General features: G+C 35.2%; 1 protein-coding gene across 3 annotated transcripts in view; it reads left to right on the forward strand.

Moving 5' to 3' along the window:
• LOC143197974 (BTB/POZ domain-containing protein Tiwaz) overlaps positions 1-21,646 on the forward strand; it is an 89,753-nt gene that overhangs the window by 22,012 nt on the left and 46,095 nt on the right. Inside the window, exon 1 of one of the 3 annotated variants that reach the window (XM_076406859.1) lies at positions 7,100-7,221. The exons of 1 other annotated variant lie outside the window; for it this stretch is intronic. In XM_076406859.1, coding sequence (XP_076262974.1) covers positions 7,178-7,221 — 44 coding nt within the window. In that variant the 5' untranslated portion in view covers positions 7,100-7,177. Of the gene's footprint in view, positions 1-7,099; positions 7,222-14,856; positions 15,124-21,646 lie in introns of those variants that run through there. One more of the 3 variants, XM_076406858.1, reaches the window with a different exon arrangement.

Genomic DNA, 21,646 nt, shown 5'->3' on the forward strand with positions numbered 1-21,646 from the left:
GGGATGATTTATAAGTTGATCACTCGCCAGTCGATAGGCTGAATGCTAAGGACCGTGGTTCGGAGCCTAATTTAAACAGTAGGTCCAGTCCAAATAAACCATCGTTGGTAAAAAGGAGATGTTAAAATATATTAAAAAGAAAAAATTTTAAAGAATCTGTATCGACCTTGAGGCATTTCGAATTTTACATCGTGGAATAACGGTCTACAAAATACCCAGAAATATAATCCCAGATGTTGAACACGGGCAAGGTGCCAGCAGCGTCAACTAGAACCCGATAACGAATAGCTGGCAACCCCGAGACGTTTATCTGGGCTCTTATTGAAGGGTATTTCGATTCATTCAGTGCTCAACCATCGTTTGGTTTAAATGTGTCACCATCTGCCCAAGCCTCCTCTTCAGGTAACAACGCTACCATCCGTTTTATCTAATTGTATTTTTCACATTTTTTATATAGCTAATAAATAATAAATAATAATAAGTCACATAATATAAACACCACTGTTTCATTTCGTTTTACCTCCATTCACCGAGCCACTTCATTTACCCTAAAAATCCTAAAAAAATACCCTAAAAAAAAGGAGCGGTCGCTGAGGGAGCTTAGAGTTGGTGAAAAGAACGTCCTCCAAAAAACATCGGTACCTCCACAAACAGTTATTTTATCAACGCTGCGTATAAAACTGGGATAGATGAAGCACTTTGATTGATTCAAATATACAGTTTCAAAGTTTCTAGGCTTCTGAAAAGCAGAGGCAGGTATTTTCGTCGGACCAGGCATTAGAAAGTCTATGAGTGACATTTCATCACGGCCATAAAGGGGAAGTCATGGATATATTGTTAGATACTGTCTGCAGATATCAAAAAAACTGCTCTAGGAAAAGAGGTGCATACGTCTAAAATATAGTTTTTGATTTTGTCTAACGTTAGGTATATTATATTAAACAATATCATGATACCTAGAAAAAATAATATGAAGGCAAACTAACCAATATAAACTTGCCATATTAATTTGCCAAGTTAATTGAAAAGTCCCCGGCCTGACACATAGATGGCGCTACTAGATTTAAGTCCATATGTTTTTAATTAGTGATAATCCTCAAAAGATGCGTGTATAAATTTGACAGCTGTCGGATCATTAGTTTGTGAATGATAGTATTTTGAGTAACTTTTGTTATTGTGAAAAAATGGATAAAAAGTAATTTTGCGTGTTAAAAAATACAGTTGAAGCAAAAACTTGGCTTGATGATGAGCTTCCGGGCACTGTCCCGGGAAAATCATCAAGGATAGGTATGCTAAGTTTAGACGTGGTGAAATGAGCACTGAAGACGGTGAACGCAGTGGATGCCCAAAAGAGATTGTTACCGACGAAAACATTAAAAAACTCCAAAATGATTTTGAATGAACGAAAATTGAAACTGAATGAATTAGCAGACACTCTAAATATGAACTAAATATGAACTCGAGATATGAACTGAACGTGTATATCATATGATTCACGAATATTTGGGTATGAGAAAGCTCTGTGTAAAGTGGGTGCCGCACGAGCTTACTTTTGACTAAAAACAACGATGATTCGGAGCAGCGTTTGAAGGTGATCGAGCGTAATAAACCCGAGTTTTTACATCGATATGTGACAATGGATGAAACATGGCTCCATCATTTTACTCCAAAGTCCAATCGACAGTAATCCGAGTGGACTGCACACGATGAAGCCGCTCCAAAGCGTGGGAAAACGCAACAGTCGGCTGGCAAGGTTATGGCGTCTGTATTTTGGGATGCGCATGGAATAATTTTCATGGACTACCTTGAAAAAGGAAGGAACATTAACAGAGGCTGTTACATAGCGTTACTGGACCGTTTGAAGGACGAAATCGCCGAAAAAAACGGCCGCATTTGAAGAAAAAGAAAGTTCTGCTTCACCAAGACAATGCACCGTGTCACAAGTCGGTGAAAATGATGGCAAAAATCCATGAATTGAGCTTCGAGGTTGCTTCCACATCCACCGTACTCTCAGGATCTGCCCCCCAGTGACTATTTCCTGTTCTCAGATCTCAAAAGAATGCTCGCTGGGAAGAAATGTTCGTCGAATCAAGAGGTGATTGGCCGAAACTGGGCCCTATTTTGAAGCAAAGAACAAATCGTACCACAAAAATGGTATCGAAAAGTTGGAGGGTCGCTATAAACAGTGTATCGCCCTTGAAGGGAATTATGTTGAATAAAAAAAATAATTTTGCCAAAAAAAGTCTTTTAATATGGTAAGCCGGGGACTTTTCAATTGACCTGTTATGTTTATATTCATGATAACAACTACAATTTTGAATATTGAATAAGTAAAAATAGCAATGTTCTCGAGAACCTCCTAATTATAAACAACATCACGTAATCTTTCTGATGCTCTGTCTTCTGATGCTGTGACAACTGACTCCAAATAACAGACGATGGCCAAAACCGAAACTATTCCCGAAGACATAACCGTTAAAAATCAATAATATACCCACACGACGGTCTCTCTAAATATATAATTACCACGGGACAAAAGTAGTGCTGCACGACCAGATAAGATGCATACCAACCTTAAAAATATCTCTTCGGCATTAAGATGGCATGCATTTAAAATGGTAAGATAAACAGTGACACCAGAAAGCGATAAATCTTAAACCAGTTTCATTTCGAAGACTTAAAATTTGTTGAAATTAGCGGTCGGACTTAATAAGTGGTTCGGAAATTCAATGCGCGAGATAAAAATTATCATTCTCCTTTTTTCCCTCTCTTCTGGTTACATCGATCGCGTCGCAATCCGTATCATGTTTGTATCTTCGGGTTCCGTTTAAGATCGATAATTGCTTCGGTCTTTAATTACAGCTCAACATTGAAAGAATATCAACAAGGATAAGTGTTATGGATAGAGAGCGTTCAAAACAGTAAAAAGGAGTGAGGAATTTTCATTTAATAGAGGATGCAGTATACAAAAAAATAATTGTGGTTCACGCCCTCACGCGCATGCCCTATATTGCCTAGAATAAACTATAATCAACTATAACAGGTCAATTGAATAGTCTCCAGCCTGACATATAGATGGCGCCACTAGAATTGAATTCATATATTTTATAGTTAGCTCCAACCTTCAAAAGATGCGTGTATAAATTTGACAGCTGTCGGATCATTAGTTTGTGCATTATAGCATTTTGAGTGAAGAAACTTTTGTTATTGTGAAAAAAATGGATAAAAAGAAATGTCGCGTGTTGATAAAATATTGCTTCTTGAGGGAAAAAATACAGTTGAAGCAAAAACTTCGCTCGATGCCGAGTTTCCGGATACTGCCCCAGGAAAATCAAATGTCAAGGATTGGTATGCTAAGTTTAGACGTGGTGAAAGGAGCACCGAAGACGGTCAACGCAGTGGACGCCCAAAAGAGGTTATCGACGAAATTATTTAAAATATTCACAAAATGATTTTGAATGATCGTAAATTAAAATTGAATGAAATAGCAGACACTCTAAAGATATCAACTGAACGTGTAAACGTCCAATCGATAGTTATTCGAGTGGACTGCACACGATGAACCCACTCCAATGCGTGGGAAAGTGCAACAGTCGGCTGGCAAGGTTATGGCGTCTGTATTTTGGGATGCGCATGGAATAATTTTCATGGACTACCTTGAAAAAGAAAGGACCATCAACAGCGACCAATTTTTTCAGAAAATTGTGTTTTACTGTGATAGGCCGGGGACTTTTCAATTCACTTGTTATTATCTTCCTTTTCTAACCGAATAATAATTATAATGTTATGTTATTCCTGGTGTTTTAACATGCATTGGTTTTAAAATATGGATGAACAAAAGTAAGTGCAGAATGTAAGGTTACATTTTTAAAAGTCCAAACGGCATCAATTTTGAACCGCACAAGCACCACCTATCACTGAAGTATCTTGGAATGAATCTTGATGCAAAACTTCGCTGGAAGTAACATGTGAGGAAGGAAAGGAAGGAACTGGAGTGCAAATATAGGAAAATGTATTGGTTAATTGGAATATAATCACAATTATTGGTACATAATAATAATGTTTTCTAGAACAAAGTCCTGAGAAGTATTGTAGGTGCACTGAGATACTACAAGGCTGGTTATAGTTGTTTTACTTTGGTTCTAATGTATTTTACTTTTTATCTACCATTATGTGATGTCTCGTGTAGATACACAAATTTAAATACAGAATCTTCCCGAAGAATGATTTTAAAAATTGTATTATTTTAATACAAGATGACAAAAATTATTGAACGGCTTAATGAAAGAAAGACAAAAACCAATAAATTTCTCCGTGGTTATTAAATAAAATAAAACGTTTAAATATCACGTGTTGCATAGCCTTTTTAATCTCACACAACCATCATTAGACCTGGCTATAAATAGTGTTTGATTACATATTACTTGTAATAATCTACCCGGCCATACCGAGATATTATTTATCAATTATTAGATATAATATCTAATTATATTTAATCAATGTATCGGACGTGATATTTCATTATATCGACGTACACCGCGCAATAATAAAATATCTTATTTAATTCTTCGTAATTAACGAAGCGATCTCTGAAATGTTCTTAACTGGCCTGATCTCACGTAAGCCTTCCCCTTATGCAGTCAATTAAGTGCCATTAAATGCGATGTGCCATATATCGATTGCCACGCATGAAAACTATTTTTACGGCTCGAAATCGGAATCGATGACTTTTTACATGCATGACGACGAACTGTCGACTACCAATTTAGGAAGAGACAATGACTGAGAAACGGCATCCACGTGGGAAAAGATGTACGTTACGCTTGGTTGGTAGAAAAATAGTTATTGTGGCGTTTCAACAAATATAGTAGGTGCGTCAAGAAACAATATATTTTGTTTAAATTGCATTCGTTGTCGTCCACTTTTATGTACGTTCGCCTATTTCTCCGTCTATTATGGACCGATTTTCAATATTATTTTATTATTCGAAATAGTGCAATTCCGTGGTGGTCCCATTGAAACCAAGTCAGGATATGATGGGGAGCAGGGGAGCGTTATCGAGGGAAATCCTCGAATTTCAAAGGCTCGTTCAAATTTTCCACATATTTTTTATTTTTAATAATCAGATATTTGTCTATAACGTTATTACTGAGCTGATGTGACAGAAAATCGAAATTCGTTCAATGCAAAAGCCACTGTTTGCTTTTTAAGCACTAACCATATCACATGAGAAGTCGTAGAAATATTGTAGGGAACTGCTTCTACAGTGAGGCGCGAAGGTTGCGGGTTTGATTGCCGGCGGGAAAAACAAATTTTTGTTGTTCTAGTTTGGTTAGAACATTTTTCAAGTTCCTCTAGGTTATGTAGCAGACCCTGGGGCCTGAAGCGTTTCTTATTTTCCATTATTGTTTCTTAAAAAAATTAAACTATAACAGGTCAATTGAAAAGTCCCCGGCCTAACACATATATGGCGCTACTAGAATTAAATCCATATATTTTATAGTTAGCTCTAACCTTGAAAAGATGCTTGTATAAATTTGACAGCTGTCGGATCATTAGTTTGTGAATTATGGCATTTTTATGAAGCATCTTTTGTTATTGCGAAAAAAATGGATAAAAAGAAATTTCGCGTGTTGATAAAATATTGCTTTTTGAAGGGAAATATACAGTTGAAGCAAGTTTCAATTGAAAATTTGGTTAGATGCCGAATTTCCGGACACTGCCGCAGGAAAATCAGTCATCAAGGATTGGTATGCTAACTTTAGACGTGGTGAAATGAGCACCGTAGACGACGAACGCAGTACACGCCCAAAAGAGGTTGTTACCGATGAAAATATTTAAAAAGTTCACAAAATGATTTTGAATCACCGCAAATTAAAATTGAATGAAATAGCAGACACTCTAAAGATATCAACTGGACGTGTACATCATAATATCCACGAATATTTGGGTATGAGAAAGCTCTGTGCAAAGTGGGTGCCGCGCGCGCTCACTTTTAACCAAAAACAACGACGAGTTGATAATTCGGAGCAGTGTTTGAGGATGATCAAACGTAATAAACCCGAGCTTTTGCGTTGATATGTGACAATGAATGAAACATGGCTCCATCATTTCACTCCGAAGTCCAATCGACAGTCATCTGAGTGGACTGCACACGATGAACCCGCTCCAAAGCGTGGGAAAACGCAACAGTCGGCTTGTAAGGTTATGGCGTCTGTATTTTGGGATGCGCATGGAATAATTTTCATTGATTACCTTTATAAAGGAGGTACTATCAACAGCGACTATTACATAGCGTTATTGGGCCGTTTGAAGGACGAAAGAAATCGCCTAAAAACGGCCGCATTTGAAGAAAAAGTAAGTGCTGCTTCACCAAGACAACGTGTAACAAGTCAGTAAAAACGATGGCAAAAATCCATGAATTGGGCTTCGAATTGCTTCCTCATTCACCGTACTCTCCAGATCTGCCCCCCAGTGACTATTTTCTGTTCTCATATCTCAGAAGAATACTCGCTGGGAAGAAATTTTTGTCGAATGAAAGCGATCGGGGTGATCGCCGAAACTGAGGCCTATTTTGAAGCAAATGACAAATCGTACTGCAAAAATGGTATCGAAAAGTTGGACGGTCGCTATAATCAGTGTGTCACCCTTGAAGGGAATTATGTTGAATAAAAAAGCTAAAAGTAAAATGTGTTTTACTATGGTAAGCCGGGGACTTTTCACTTAATCTGTTAAGACACAGAGTCAGTCACGATGTCCCAAGCAACACTGAGAATATTCAAAAATTTCTAATAGCGGGGACGCACGCGGTATATTCAATAAACTGGACCACGATGATTTTTAATGTACTATCTATATGTCCTCTATAGGTCGAAGTATAAATAATCGCATTAAACCAAGCCAAAACCTCATCGCGATTTTTTTGTCACACTACGCCGCTGCTTATTTTACAATACGCTGCATTTTCAACCGCCTGCGGACCCGCCGACTCGTGCAGCCTTATCACACCCGAGCGGGAAAGAGAACGAGGCGTCCGAAGAGCGAGACGGCGCGATCGGAGGACGCGAAGAACACGTGCAGCGCCGCCGGCGTGACCCGGGGCTAGTGGCGGCGACGCCCTGCCGACCCAGGGCGAATAAAGGCTGACTGGGGCCTGGGGGCCGGCTCGTTGGCGACGATGACGCTTTCCACCGTATGGCTGTCGGGTGGCGAAGGCCGAAGGTAAGAAGTGTTTATTATTCAGCCGCGAAATAAGCTCTGATGCAGTGCGGTATGGTGTGGAAATTCGAAAGGGATAATGTGTTCGTTGTGGTACACGCTATAAATAGAATCTCGATTGATATTTCAGTGCTCCTATTCGAAATAAAATATTTTTAACAACAAAATTGAACCGACTTCCAAAAATAAATAAGGGACTCACTAAAAACTAAAAAACAATCAAACTTAGATTTTAACACACAAAAAAATGTTTTAAAATAAAAAAGTTATATAATAAACGTTATATAAAAATAACTAAATATAAAGAAACAGAAATCTTATTTAACCTCTACTATACGTATTTTATATTCCACTATATACACACAATTTAGCTTAATACCTACTTAAACCTATTTGTCTATTTATAATATTATTTTAACTACTACCAACTGATCAGTTTGAAGTTGGTACGAGGAACAAATTAGATTTGTTTTGTTTTGTTCCTAATTCAATTTTTTGTATATGTCACAAAATTATATTATTATTTTTGTATTGTTTGTGCTCGATACTGAGCCCGGTCTGATCGGTCTTCCAATAACGACTGACCGGTCTTTCGTCACATCATTCAAACATTATACACAAATATCCGATTATTTTAGATAAAAAAATATGTGAAAATTTTGAACGTTTCTTTGAAGCTTGAGGGTTTCCCTCGCCTACTTAAGCTAAAGTTAAGAATACACTTATACACTCAATAAATTTGTGTGGTTTGGTCCGCTTCAATCTCATGATTTCCCGCATGTTGTCCAGTAGCTGTATTGCTTCCACTTTGCTGAGATTTAGCAACCTTATTTCATGTTTTAAGGCGAAATCTTGAATCACTTCGAGTCTAATTTACTCAGCTTGATGTCTCTACCATCGAGATGCATGATTTTTATCATTTCGCCGCAACGTAAAATTCACATGGAAAGATTCGGAGCTATTAAACTGTATTGTCCAGTCTCTGGTCTATTTGTAGATCTTGTTAACTGCTACTTGTATTTTCTCTACAGCCTTAAGCAGATATATATCTTTTGGTCAATACAATAGCAATCAATTAGTCAATACTAGTTAATAACAATGACAGACAATCATAACAGACCACAGTGGTGATGTATAGAACTTTCCATCATCCATCTAAAGGTCCATTCCAGCTGGTTTGCTGGTCGGAAATTTTACCATTATCAAGAATGTCTAATTTTAACGTATCATTTTAAAACCATATAATTTCCCCAATTCTATCTTATATTATTTTATATCCTTTTTTAATATATTTTTTTTTGGTTTATTTATACTGGACCTACAGTTTAACATGGGCTCCGAATCACGGTCCTCGGCGTTAAGCCTACTAACTGGTGAGTGATCAACTTTACAAAACATCCCAGAAGACATCCGATCTTACCCATCCTGGTTACTGGCGTGACTGGGATTATTTTCCTTGTCGGATTTTACACTCTTGCCTAGGACAATCACAAACATAAGTTTACGACCATGCCCCAGCAGGATTCGAACCCGCGGCTCTCCCAACAATAGGAGGACCGTCCTGTGGCCTTTACTACTGCGCCACCAAGCCGGTTTATTTTTTATCTGCAACTCAATCATTCGGTATTCTTAATTTATTTCAAGTTTATAATAAATGTTTTAAAAGTAACTATGACATCGCAGGTCGATTTAGAACCAAAGAAGTGGGAAAATACACTCGTATTTATTAATCAAAGTTTAAAAACTATCCACAAAACATGTTGAAACAGCACATAGTTATTTATATTATTTATTAAAATACAAAAAAAAATCGAATGAAAAATATAGATGTCAACGAATAAGTAGCTTCCCAATCGTTAGCGAAGAATGTTGAAAGCTTTGTCATTTGTCAGGATTACATCTTTTAATGACCGTCATAATTTCAGTCTCCATTAAAATGGTAGTCTCGTTCTTAACATGAAGTAAAATATCACATTCTTTAATGCGTTTAATGTTCATGCATCGGACGTAGTTATGGTAGTTAATTAAATATAGCTAATGACAGAAATTTATTTTCAGTTACTTATGTTAAATTACATAAATGTTAATATATTTATGATTAAAAAAAGTGCACCATCATCATCATCTTTCTGCGATACTCAACTAAACCTATAAGGTGTTACTTCTTAGGTTTTTTAATAATTTGTTATATTACTGAAGATACGCTGCAACAATGTACCTTTAATATCTAATATATCGATTTTGTAACTAAAATATTCAGAAGAAGTTGCTGGTTTCTCTATGGATAAACTACTAGAGTATTCTTCTTTAAATAGTGTGATCTTTTGAGATGAGTTTTTCAATTATGCATCCAGTGAGTACTATTTTCAACGATCAAGAGAATACTAGTAATATTAATTCTAAAGCAAAGCAAACAAAATTAAAAGAACGAGTCCAAAAGACAAATGAGCCATAATACGTAGCAAAAAAAAGAGAAACAAGAGCATATAAGGAAAAAAAACGCACCACAGAACAAAATTGTTGTTTTCCAGAATGTGAAGGTTCAAATAGAGTGAATTATTTTCCACAGTGCTTGAAAATAAACAACGATGAAGGCTTACTCAAAAGAGATTTCCCTTTTGAGCTCCTACATCAGGTCCCGTGGCAGGACGATTTGTTTTTTGTATTTTAGCCCAGAAGATTATAAATACAAATTTGGAAGCAAACAAAATGCCTTGCTTAGCCAAGATACAATTCCTAATTGTAATTTAATTAATAGGTCTTTCATTAAAGTTTACATCTATAACTAAATTGAAATACATAATATTTTCACAAATCACCGAATAAAAAACCGTCCTCATACGAAGTGGGTGAAAAATCAAGATCGGCTTGATGTTAGCTCTATCAGAATATATATATGAAATGTATAAAAATGGTGAGAAGTTTTTCAATACAAACATAATTTAATATAATTATACCTAACCAATTTTTTTTTATAACATCTTTATTAGATACGCTTAGTACAATCTTAATTATTATTATTATTATTACAATTAATGTATTACTACTTTTCCTATGTGCTTGGATTAATTAACAAGCAAGACGAGTGCGAGAAAATACATCAGTATGTATTCCTCAATTATAAGATTATAATTATTTATTAATTATTAACTTATAGCTATAGTTTACACTAATAATACACACTAAATGTTCACACAAGTTCGTATGGTTTTGTTCGTTTCAATCTCCTGACATCCTGCGCGCTGTCCAGCAGTTGTATTGCTTCCACGTTAGTATGATTTAGTAATCTTCTTTCGTGTTTCAAGGCGAAATCCTGCACAACTTCGCAAATCCATTTGATTTCCAGGTCATTGTGCAGTTCTTCATTAGTTACATAGCGATAGGCATTGGTAATCAATCGAAGAACCTTGTTTTGACAGCGCTGTATGACTAACTGATTTGAATTTTTAGTGCTACCCCTTATTTGCACCCCATAGGTCCAAATTGGCTTTATAATTGCATTATAGATCAACCTCTTTGATTTTAGATCAAGTTGAGAGTATCTTCCGACTAACCAGTATAGTTGTTTTATTTTGGTTCTAATGTGTTTTGCTTTTTGTCTAACGTGATGCTTCCAATATCCCCAAACAATGTATTCAATGGTCACTCATCGCAAGATGATAATAAAAGTAGTGTTATGACAAAAAAAGTTGATGGAAAAAGGTAAATATGGGATTAACAATTGATTAGGTTTCATTAGTCATAACATTTATTAATAATTTATTGTAGCTATATTGTTTTTGATGCTGGAAACAGGAATGGTTAATAACACTTTCGGTTTCTATGAATTCGATACGACACATTGAAGGAGAAACTAACAAATGATGGAAATGTGAACAAATGTTAGATAGATTGGAATTTAAGAGCTTACTTATTCACTGAATGAAACATTCTGAATATGATATGAAACAAGTAAAGGTGGGCATATCATTAATATATGATAACTGTAGGAAATGTTATTGTAGAGTGTAAAAGATTTATGTGCACATATATGTGTAATTGTTGAAAATATACATGAGCATTTGGTTAAAATGTGTTAGGAGAGAAAGAATAGTAACAAACATCCTTTACAATTATTACAAGCAACATGTGGAGATAATGTCTTTTTTTGATTCCGAACGGGACAGTTAAAATATGCTTTGTAGGCTTCACAGAGAACGTGAGATGTACTTAATTCATATTTACTCTTTCACGACGACATTTTAAGGTATTCTAGATTTGCACAAAACACCTGAGCGTCGTTTATCACTCTGGTACCATCTATCAGCGCTGTGTGAATGTCTAAAACACACCCTGACCGCGCGGTATTTTAGAATGTGTTAAAAATAATTGAAACTATTACAAAGGCAAACTTTATTATACCAAAAGAGTGTATTTTCTTTTCGTTTTTGTTCATAAGTAAGTGGAAAATCATAAAATAAACTTTAGGACAAATAACGACAATTTTTTCGCAGAGTCTGATTATAATCAAACGCAACCCTAACCTACAAACTATTATAACTGTGTACTTATTTGTAGTTTTAAGTCCTTTGATAATATATGTATTAGATTTACTATAATGTTAAAATAAATTATATTTTATAACAGTAGTTTAATTATTTGTTGTTTATTATTGTTTGTTTAATTATCTTATTTAGATTAGAATTTTGTTGTATATGTTTCAAAGCCAGACTGAACTAAAACTCAGAGTTGATACGGCAACATTCCGACGTTTTGACGTCACAAATTTAGATGACGTATGTACAAAATAACTTTGGACAGACTGTAGATCCCATAACCAACTTTTACCTTGTGCTCAGCTAAGTGGGCTGGTGGTCAGGTATCAGCTAGTGGGTTATAAAAATCATACACAGACATAAATAAGTATTTCACAATACAATTAGCCGAATCGATTCCTGAATGGAGTGGACGGTCGTCGGAACAATAAAGGCGAGAATCAGCACTCGAAGCATAAAATTAGAAACGGCTCATGACGTTCTTCACGGCTGCCAATTAAAAACGGCCGCATTGGCTAAGCATACGTGGGAAAGCAAAAAAAGTACTTAATACCTGAATTATTTGTACCGCGAAATGTCTCATATTCTCACGTACCAGACAAGTGGAGAGTCGAAAGTGTAGCGACGGTGGTCCCCGAAGGCGTTCACCTCCGAACAAAAGACATAACAAAATAATAATGGCGTAATTTATGCGACTGGATCGCTTGTTCTCTATAAGTATTGTTTAAACCACTTATCTGGCGTGTTAGTATGGTTTTAAATAAGAACACCCGATCGGTAGACGAATTGTTTTGTCTATTTGGAGCTCTTTCACAGCACATCTTGGAAATCGGAACTTAAAACCACTAAAAGAATTCTATATTACCAAGTTGGCGATCATTTGAAAGCAATCTTATGTTGAGTGTTGTCATAATGTGTTGAATGTCAATAATAATATAACATATATAGATATATTAAGGTAGACAAAAAACCGATCAAATCAGACTCAAAATCAAATAAATGTACTGGTTTGTCGGAAGATAAACCCTATTTGGATTTACAGGGTATGGGGTTGTACTAAAATAACAAATCGATTAGTAATCCGACGCTGCCAAAACATGGTTCTTCTGTTCGAATGTTCTAATCTCTGCCGATCCCAAAATATGTGAAAAAGTTGCTAAATCGCAGTGACGTGGACGCAATACTGGTACAGGTACTGGATAATGCGTAGGATATCCTTTAGCTTTTATTATTTAGCTTATTTTATTTTGGGAATGTATTCATTTGGCACAATCATTTCGTTTGGTGCACTGATGCAAATTGAGGAAGAAGTAATTTCTTAATAGTTTTTCTTAATGTTTCTGTTCGAGAGGACATTTTTGAGACGGTGGATATGATATCTCAAATTCTACTGAACTGAGTTACTTGATATTTTGCGTGAGCCTTCTCTAAATATTCTTCTATGATATCAAAAAAAAAAGAATCGAAAACCCAAGAATTTTTTTTACCATTTTTAGACATCTCCGATATTTTGATAAATAAATAATGAAAGTCAAAACTGTGTTTCAGTTCCAGGGTAGTAAATTACCAAATGTACCGGAAAGCCATTACATCTTTTTTCGGAAAGAACCTACATAATTTTCAAAAAAAATGAATGTCATTAAAAAATCTGTTTGACTTTTAAGAAGAAACATTCATCGAGTCATTTTCCAACTTCTTCAAAATTGGCGAAGTGTTGATCTGCAAGCGTGTGTCTGCTTGATGGTGGTTCAGAGGTGGTGAAATGAGCTCCGAATGAGCGAGACGGTAAACGCAATGAATGCCCAAAAGAGGTTGTTACAGACTAAAACATTAAAAAATCCACAAAATTATTTTAAATGGCCGAAAATTGAAATTGAATGAAAAGTAGACACTATAAAAATATTAGCTGAACCTGTACATCATATCATTCACGAATATTTGGGTATAAGAAAGCTCTGTGCAAAGTGGGCGGCGCGCGAGCTCACTTTTGACCAAAAACAACGATGAGTTGATTATTCGCATTATTTGAAGATGACCAAGCGTAATAAACCCGAGTTTTTTCGTCGATATGTAACAATGGATGAAACATGACTCCATCATTTCACTCCGAAGTCTAATCGACATCATCCGAGTAGACTGAATACGATGAACTCGCTCCAAAGCATGGGAAAACTCAACAGTCGGCTGGCAAGGTTATGGACTCTGTATTTTGGGATGCGCATGAAATAATTTTCATTGACTACCTTGAAAAAGGAAGGACCATCAACAGCGACTATTACATGACGTTATTGGGCCGTTTGAAGAACGAAATCGCCCAAAAACCGACCGCATTTGAAGAAAAACAAAGTGCGGCTTCACCAAGACAATACACCGTCTCACAAGCCAGTGAAAACGACTACAAAAATCCATGAATTGGGCTTCAAATTGCTTCCTCATCCACCGTATTCTCCAGATCTGCCCTCCGGCATCTATTTCCTGTTCTCAGATCTCAAAAGAATGCTCGCTGGGAAGAATTTTTCGTCGAATGAAGAGATGATCGCGGAAACTGAGGCCTATTTTGAAGCAAAGGACAAATCGTACTACAAAAATGGTATCGGAACAAGTTGGAAGGTCGCTATAATCAGTGTATCACACTCGAAGGGAATTATGTTGAATAAAAAAAACTAATTTTGCCTAAAAATGTGCTTTACTATGGTAGGCCGGGGACTTTTAAAAATTGACCTGTTACATACGCGTCAAATCATAACACTGTATACTTAACCCTAGCGATATCTGTTAGAAAAACCGGTAACGACTTCCCGGTACACCGGTATTTCTCTACTAGTAAATCATCGAAGCAGATATCAACCGAACAACGTCATCTCGCAAACCCGCGGTTAATTACGGCGTCGATCAATTACCGAATTACCGATCCGTAACAGTAAGAGATCAAGATCAAAACAGATCACGAAAATTAACACCCCATGATATCGTAATCGGAATCGCGACCGCGTCCCGCAGCCCCAACTAGAGAAAAAAAACTTTAAAAGGCCGAACGAAGCCATCCGCTCCGTCGTAACCCCCCTCCCCAACCAAATCCTGCCCCTACGGACGCTCGACGCGCAAACAATTTCTGAATTTCAGTCGTACGACACGGAATCGTTCAGTCTGTTCGAATCGTTCACGGAGTCGGTTCGCTGCGGGTGCGAGAATCGAACGATTCATATTTCGCGTACCGAAACTGAAGGAGTATTTTGGTGGAGGTTTCGGTGTGATATTTAGTGGATTCTATGTGGGACAGTTGAGTTAGTATTGGGTGGCTGAGAATGGCAAATTTTGCCGTTTCGTTAAAACGAAGTCCTAGTGATATCGAGGACCAAATGCTATATAGGTGAGTTATTCTATACCGTTTTAACTAAGTTTCTACTCACCACAGCTCCTCAGAAGCAAATAAACCTTATACCTCAGCATAGTCACTTAAACAGAGTCATTCTCCTCAGTATTTTTATCAGCACTCGTGCTTTAAGATTTTTTTACTAGTTTGAATATGCAATAATCAACAAGAAGCATCAAACATATTCTTTAGTATTTTGTTTTGGAAGCTGTGAATTATCTGTACCCTCGAAGTCAACGTCATGCCTTCAAGCCGGTTTAAAAATCTATTTATATATCAAAACTTCAGTTAAGTTATAAGTTGAGGGGCTGCAGTGTCAAATATGTCTTTTAAAATGTTTTACAACTAGTTATTACCTACTATCTGATATTTTCTTTATATTGTTCTCAAAATTCAGGTCTAAGATTTCAGGAATTAGTTTAAATGAGTTTTGTCCGAGCCAGTCCATTGCTGTCGAGAAGCTGTAGCACTTTTATGTTCACACACTCTCTTTTGCAGTTTTTTTCGCAAGTTTGTATCCTGAGATCTCGGTGGATGTCCTTATTTCTAATTTACCATATACCGTTAACAATGCTGCGAAGAACTTTGTGTTGATTGGATTCACATTGATGTTAGATTTCTACGTGCAACCCCCTAATTGTACATCTTATGCTTCTACAGTAGACACTGTCTCAGGAGCAAATACACGTTTTACGCCAGCACAGTCACTTAATTAACTTAAGGGATTCACTCTCCTGAGTATTTTTATCAGCACTCGTGCTTTAAGAGTTTTCTACTAGTTTGGATATGCAATAATCAACAAGGAGCATCAAACATATTCTTTACTATTTTGTTTTGGAAGCTGTGAATTGTTTGTACCCCCGAAGTCAACGTCATACCTTCAAGCCGGTTTAAAAATCTATTTATATATCAAAAATTCAGTTAAGTTATAAGTTGAGAGGCTGCAGTGTCAAATATGTCTTTTGAAATGTTTTACAACTAGTTATTACCTACTATCTGATATTTTCTTTATATTGTTCTCAAAATTCAGGTCTAAGATTTCAGGAATTAGTTTAAATGAGTTTTGTCCGAGCAAGTCCATTGCTGTCGAGAAGCTGTAGCACTTTTATGTTCACGCAATCTCTTTTGCACTTTTTTTCGCAAGTTTGTATCCTGAGATCTCGGTGGATGTCCTTATTTCTAATTTACCATATGCCGTTAACAATGCTGCGAAGAACTTTGTTTTGGTAATTCATATTGATGTTAGATTTCTACGTGCAACCCCATAATTGTACATCTTATGCTTCTACAGTAGACACTGTCTCAGGAGTAAATAAACGTTCTACACCAGCACAGTCACTTAATTAACTTAAAGGGATTCATTCTCCTGAGTATTTTTATCAGCACTCGTGCTTTAAGATTTTTCTACTAGTTTAAATATGCAATAATCAACAAGAAGCATCAAACATATTCTTTAGTATTTTGTTTTGGAAGCTGTGAATTATTTGTACCCCCGAAGTCAACGTCATACCTTCAAGCCGGTTTAAAAATCTATTTATATATCAAAACTTCAGTTAAGTTATAAGTTGAGAGACTGCAGTGTTAAATATGTCTTTTAAAATGTTTTACAACTAGTTAGTTAGTACCTACTATCTGATATTTTCTTTATATTGTTCTCAAAATTCGGGTCTAAGATTTAAGGAATTAGTTTAAATGAGTTTTGTCCGAGCAAGTCCATTGCTGTCGAGAACTTGTAGCACTTTTATGTTCACGCAATCTCTTTTGCAGTTTTTTTCGCAAGTTTGTATCCTGAGATCTCGGTGGATGTCCTTATTTCTAATTTACCATATGGTGTTAACAATGCTGCGAAGAATTTTGTGTTGATTGGATTCACATTGATGTTAGATTTCTACGTGCAACCCCATAATTGTACACAGTCACTTAACTAACTTAAAGGGATTCACTCTCCTGAGTATTTTTATCAGCACTCGTGCTTTAAGAGTTTTCTACTAGTTTAAATATGCAATAATCAACAAGGAGCATCAAACACATTCTTTACTATTTTGTTTTGGAAGCTGTGAATTATTTATACCCCCGAAGTCAACGTCATACCTTCAAGCCGGTTTAAAAATCTATTTATATATGAAAACTTCAGTTAAGTTATAAGTTGAGAGGCTGCAGTGTCAAATGTGTCTTTTAAAATGTTTTACAACTAGTTATTACCTACTATCTGATATTTTCTTTATATTGTTCTCAAAATTCAGGTCTAAGATTTCAGGAATTAGTTTAAATGAGTTTTGTCCGAGCAAGTCCATTGCTGTCGAGAAGCTGTAGCACTTTTATGTTCACGCAATCTCTTTTGGAGTTTTTTTCGCAAGTTTGTATCCTGAGATCTCGGTGGATGTCCTTATTTCTAATTTACCATATGGTGTTAACAATGCTGCGAAAAATTTTGTGTTGATTGGATTCATATTGATGTTAGATTTCTACGTGCAACCCCATAATTGTACATCTTATGCTTCTACAGTAGACACTGTCTCAGGAGCAAATAAACGTTTTACACCAGCACAGTCACTTAATTAACTTAAAGGGATTCACTCTCCTGAGTATTTTTATCAGCACTCGTGCTTTAAGATTTTTTTACTAGTTTGAATATGCAATAATCAACAAGGAGCATCAAACATATTCTTTACTATTTTGTTTTGGAAGCTGTGAATTGTTTGTACCCCCGAAGTCAACGTCATACCTTCAAGCCGGTTTAAAAATCTATTTATATATCAAAACTTCAGTTAAGTTATAAGTTGAGAGGCTGTCAGCGTTAAATATGTCTTTTAAAATGTTTTACAACTAGTTATTACCTACTATCTGATATTTTCTTTATATTGTTCTCAAAATTCAGGTCTAAGATTTCAGGAATTAGTTTAAATGAGTTTTGTCCGAGCAAGTCCATTGCTGTCGAGAAGCTGTAGCACTTTTATGTTCACGCAATCTCTTTTGTAGTTTTTTTCGCAAGTTTGTATCCTGAGATCTCGGTGGATGACCTTATTTCTAATTTACCATATGGTGTTAACAATGCTGCGAAGAACTTTGTGTTGATTGGATTCATATTGATGTTAGATTTCTACGTGCAACCCCATAATTGTACATCTTATGCTTCTACAGTAGACACTGTCTTAGGAGCAAATAAACGTTTTACACCAACACAGTCACTTAACTAACTTAAAGGGATTCACTCTCCTGAGTATTTTTATCAGCACTCGTACTTTAAGGCTTTTTTAATAGTTTGGATATTCAACAATCAACAAGGACCATCAAAGATATTCTTTAGTACTTTGTTTTGAGGGCTGTGAATTATTTGTACCAGCGAAATGAATGTCATGCTTTCAAGCCGGCCTAAGAATCTATTTATAAATCAACACTTCAGTTAAGTTACAAGTTGTGAGACTACAGTGTCAAATATGTCTTTTAAAATGTATTTACAATTAGTTATTACCCACTATCTAATATTTTCTTTATATTGTTCTCAAAATTCAGGTCTAAGATTTCAGGAATTAGTTTAAATGAATTTTGTCCGAGCAAGTCCATTGCTGTCTAGAACTTGTAGCACTTTTATGTTCACGCAATCTCTTTTGTAGTTTTTTTCGCAAGTTTGTATCCTGAGATCTCGGTGGATGTCCTTATTTCTAATTTACCATATGGTGTTAACAAAGCTGCGAAGAACTTTGTGTTGAATGGATTTATATTGATGTTAGATTTCTACGTGCAACTCCATAATTGTACATCTTATGCTTCCAGTCACTTAACTAACTTAAAGGGATTCACTCTCCTGAGTATTTTTATCAGCACTCGTACTTTAAGACTTTTTTACTAGTTTGGATATTCAACAATCAACAAGGAGCATCAAAGATATTCTTTAGTACTTTGTTTTGAGGGCTGTGAATTATTTATACCAGCGAAATGAATGTCATGCTTTCAAGCCGGCCTAAGAATCTATTTATAAATCAACACTTCAGTTAAGTTACAAGTTGTGAGACTACAGTGTCAAATATGTCTTTTAAAATGTATTTACAATTAGTCATTACCCACTATCTAATATTTTCTTTATATTGTTCTCAAAATTCAGGTCTAAGATTTCAGGAATTAGTTTGAATGAGTTTTGTCCGAGCAAGTCCATTGCTGTCGAGAAGCTGTAGCACTATTATGTTCACGCAATCTCTTTTGCAGTTTTTTTCGCAAGTTTGTATCCTGAAATCTCGGTGGATGTCCTTATTTCTAATTTACATATTATTACATTTCTAATTTACATATATATATAAATATCATATTTTTTAAGCCTGAATCCTACTCGTTTCCCATCATCATTCTCTTTCTTCTTGAGTTTCATGCTCAAGTATTTTGCTGTATTTGGACATGGAATTACTTTAGATCCAATTACCACTGAATCCTACTCGTCTATTTTGTTGCATATGAAATCCCCATGCGTAGATTTTGTAGCATTCAATTGTATTCGCCATTTCGTAGTATACTCCGTAATGTTATTGACAAATGTTTGTACTTTATTTACTGTTTTTTCAATATTATTACTCATTGATGTTTAGAGGTATAGAGTACATATAGTATACAATAAATAAAATATTGGTGCAAGGACACTACCTTGTTATTATATATATCTTATTAATTTTATTAATGTATATAATAGATTTTCTTGCATATGATATTTAACTTATTTTTTCTCAATTTCAACAAAACAAAACTATAATTTTTAATAATAATAAATAATCTGGAAGTAATCTGTGTTTTTAATGAACATTTTAAAAATGACCTGTTCAAGCAAATGAATATGTAATCCCAGTTGAAACTAATTCGTATCAACGTTGAATCGTTTCTTTGATCATAGGTTTTTCACGTTAAAAAAAATTTATAAATACTTTAGGAATCTGTTGAAAGATAAATTATAATTGTTAAGAATAATTACTTGGTAGTCAGAATAAAGTACTAGTATGATCAAATGTACTAGTATGTGAAGTCAGTAATAAGAGCTTGTCCATTTTGTGTTACATAAACTTTATCCTATATTCTCGTATTTTGTTGTGGATAATAATGCGTTAATATTTTTCGAAACCAATAACTTTGAACCCTTTATAGTAACTATCAGTAATTTTTTAAGACAAAAAAATATCAGCAGGTAGCCCTTTTATAACCTTGTAAATTATTGGGCTGATATTATTGACAATTAATATGCATGACGTATTTAAGACAGCTTATTCTAAAAACTTTTCACTAAAAAATATTTCATACTAGTTTTTTGAATATATATATTTTAAAATGTCCTTTTACCAACTAGGAATTTATCGGGACTGGACCTACATTTTAACGTGGGCTCCGAACCACGGTCCTCGGCATTAAGCCTACCGACTGGTGAGTGAATAACTTAGAAATCATCCTAGGAGATATCCGGTCCTACCCAGCCTTGTTACTGGCGTGACTGAGATCATTTTCCTTGTCGGATTTTACACTTTTGCCTAGGACAACCACAAATATTAAACAGTCATAAACATACTTTTACGACCATGCCCCAGCATGATTCAAACCCGTGATTATTAGAACATTAGGTAGACAGTCCTATCGCCTTTACCACTGTGCCACCAAGCCGGCAGACTGGTAATTTGTTTATTAGCTTATAAAGAGCTAATTAATCTTCTTGACCCTTAATGATATTTGATAGATTCTTGTTAATATATATTATAATTATTATAGATTATTATTATAATAAACTATTAGATAATCTGCATATTCTCTTATTTACATATATCCAATTTTTCCATTAGTTGGATAATTTATGAGTTTATGAGGTAGTGAATATAAGACAGTAGGTGAATAAATAAAAGTTATGAAATGTATGTAACATCTCACTACTGAAGAAATGACCAAAGATGACCAAGAAAGCTCTACGTGGTCATTGTTCTAACTGGACAACTTACTGTTTTGCGGATATTTTTGTACTTGAGCTGAATACGTACAGAAACTTTACTGATACTTGATACTTATTGATATTAATTTTACATATTTTTCGATGATTAATTCTTTTTGCCTGATATCCGGACCATTCCGTTTTCATTTTACATATTACTGATTGGTTATATGCAATTTACACACTAACAATGGAGAATAATGTTGTAAATTAAATTCACTAGATTGGTTTATAAACAGATAGGTATTATATCCGGCGAATTTCCAGTCAATTTATAAATACAGCCAACCTACTCATTAGTCGGAGGAAATTAGTTTTATAATTATGTTTTAATTTTTTTTTATGTGAATATACCCAGCGACAGGAAACTGTCAAGTTTTCTTTAACGTAATTAAATTATTTTTATCAAAATGGGTACGATAGACTGGTGTGCATGCTGCTAATACTAATAGAAAAAAAGAAATATATTCAATGACATCTTAGACATCTTATGACTCTCTTAGAAATTGATTGTATCTTTTAAAAGAAATATAATAGAGTCTTAACCTAATTGGTTGGTTATATGTGACG

Source organism: Rhynchophorus ferrugineus, unplaced genomic scaffold (assembly GCF_030347505.1).
Source record: "Rhynchophorus ferrugineus isolate W39M unplaced genomic scaffold, kcgeb_rfMv2 rfM6, whole genome shotgun sequence".
Classification (NCBI taxonomy): Eukaryota; Metazoa; Arthropoda; class Insecta; order Coleoptera; family Curculionidae; genus Rhynchophorus; species Rhynchophorus ferrugineus.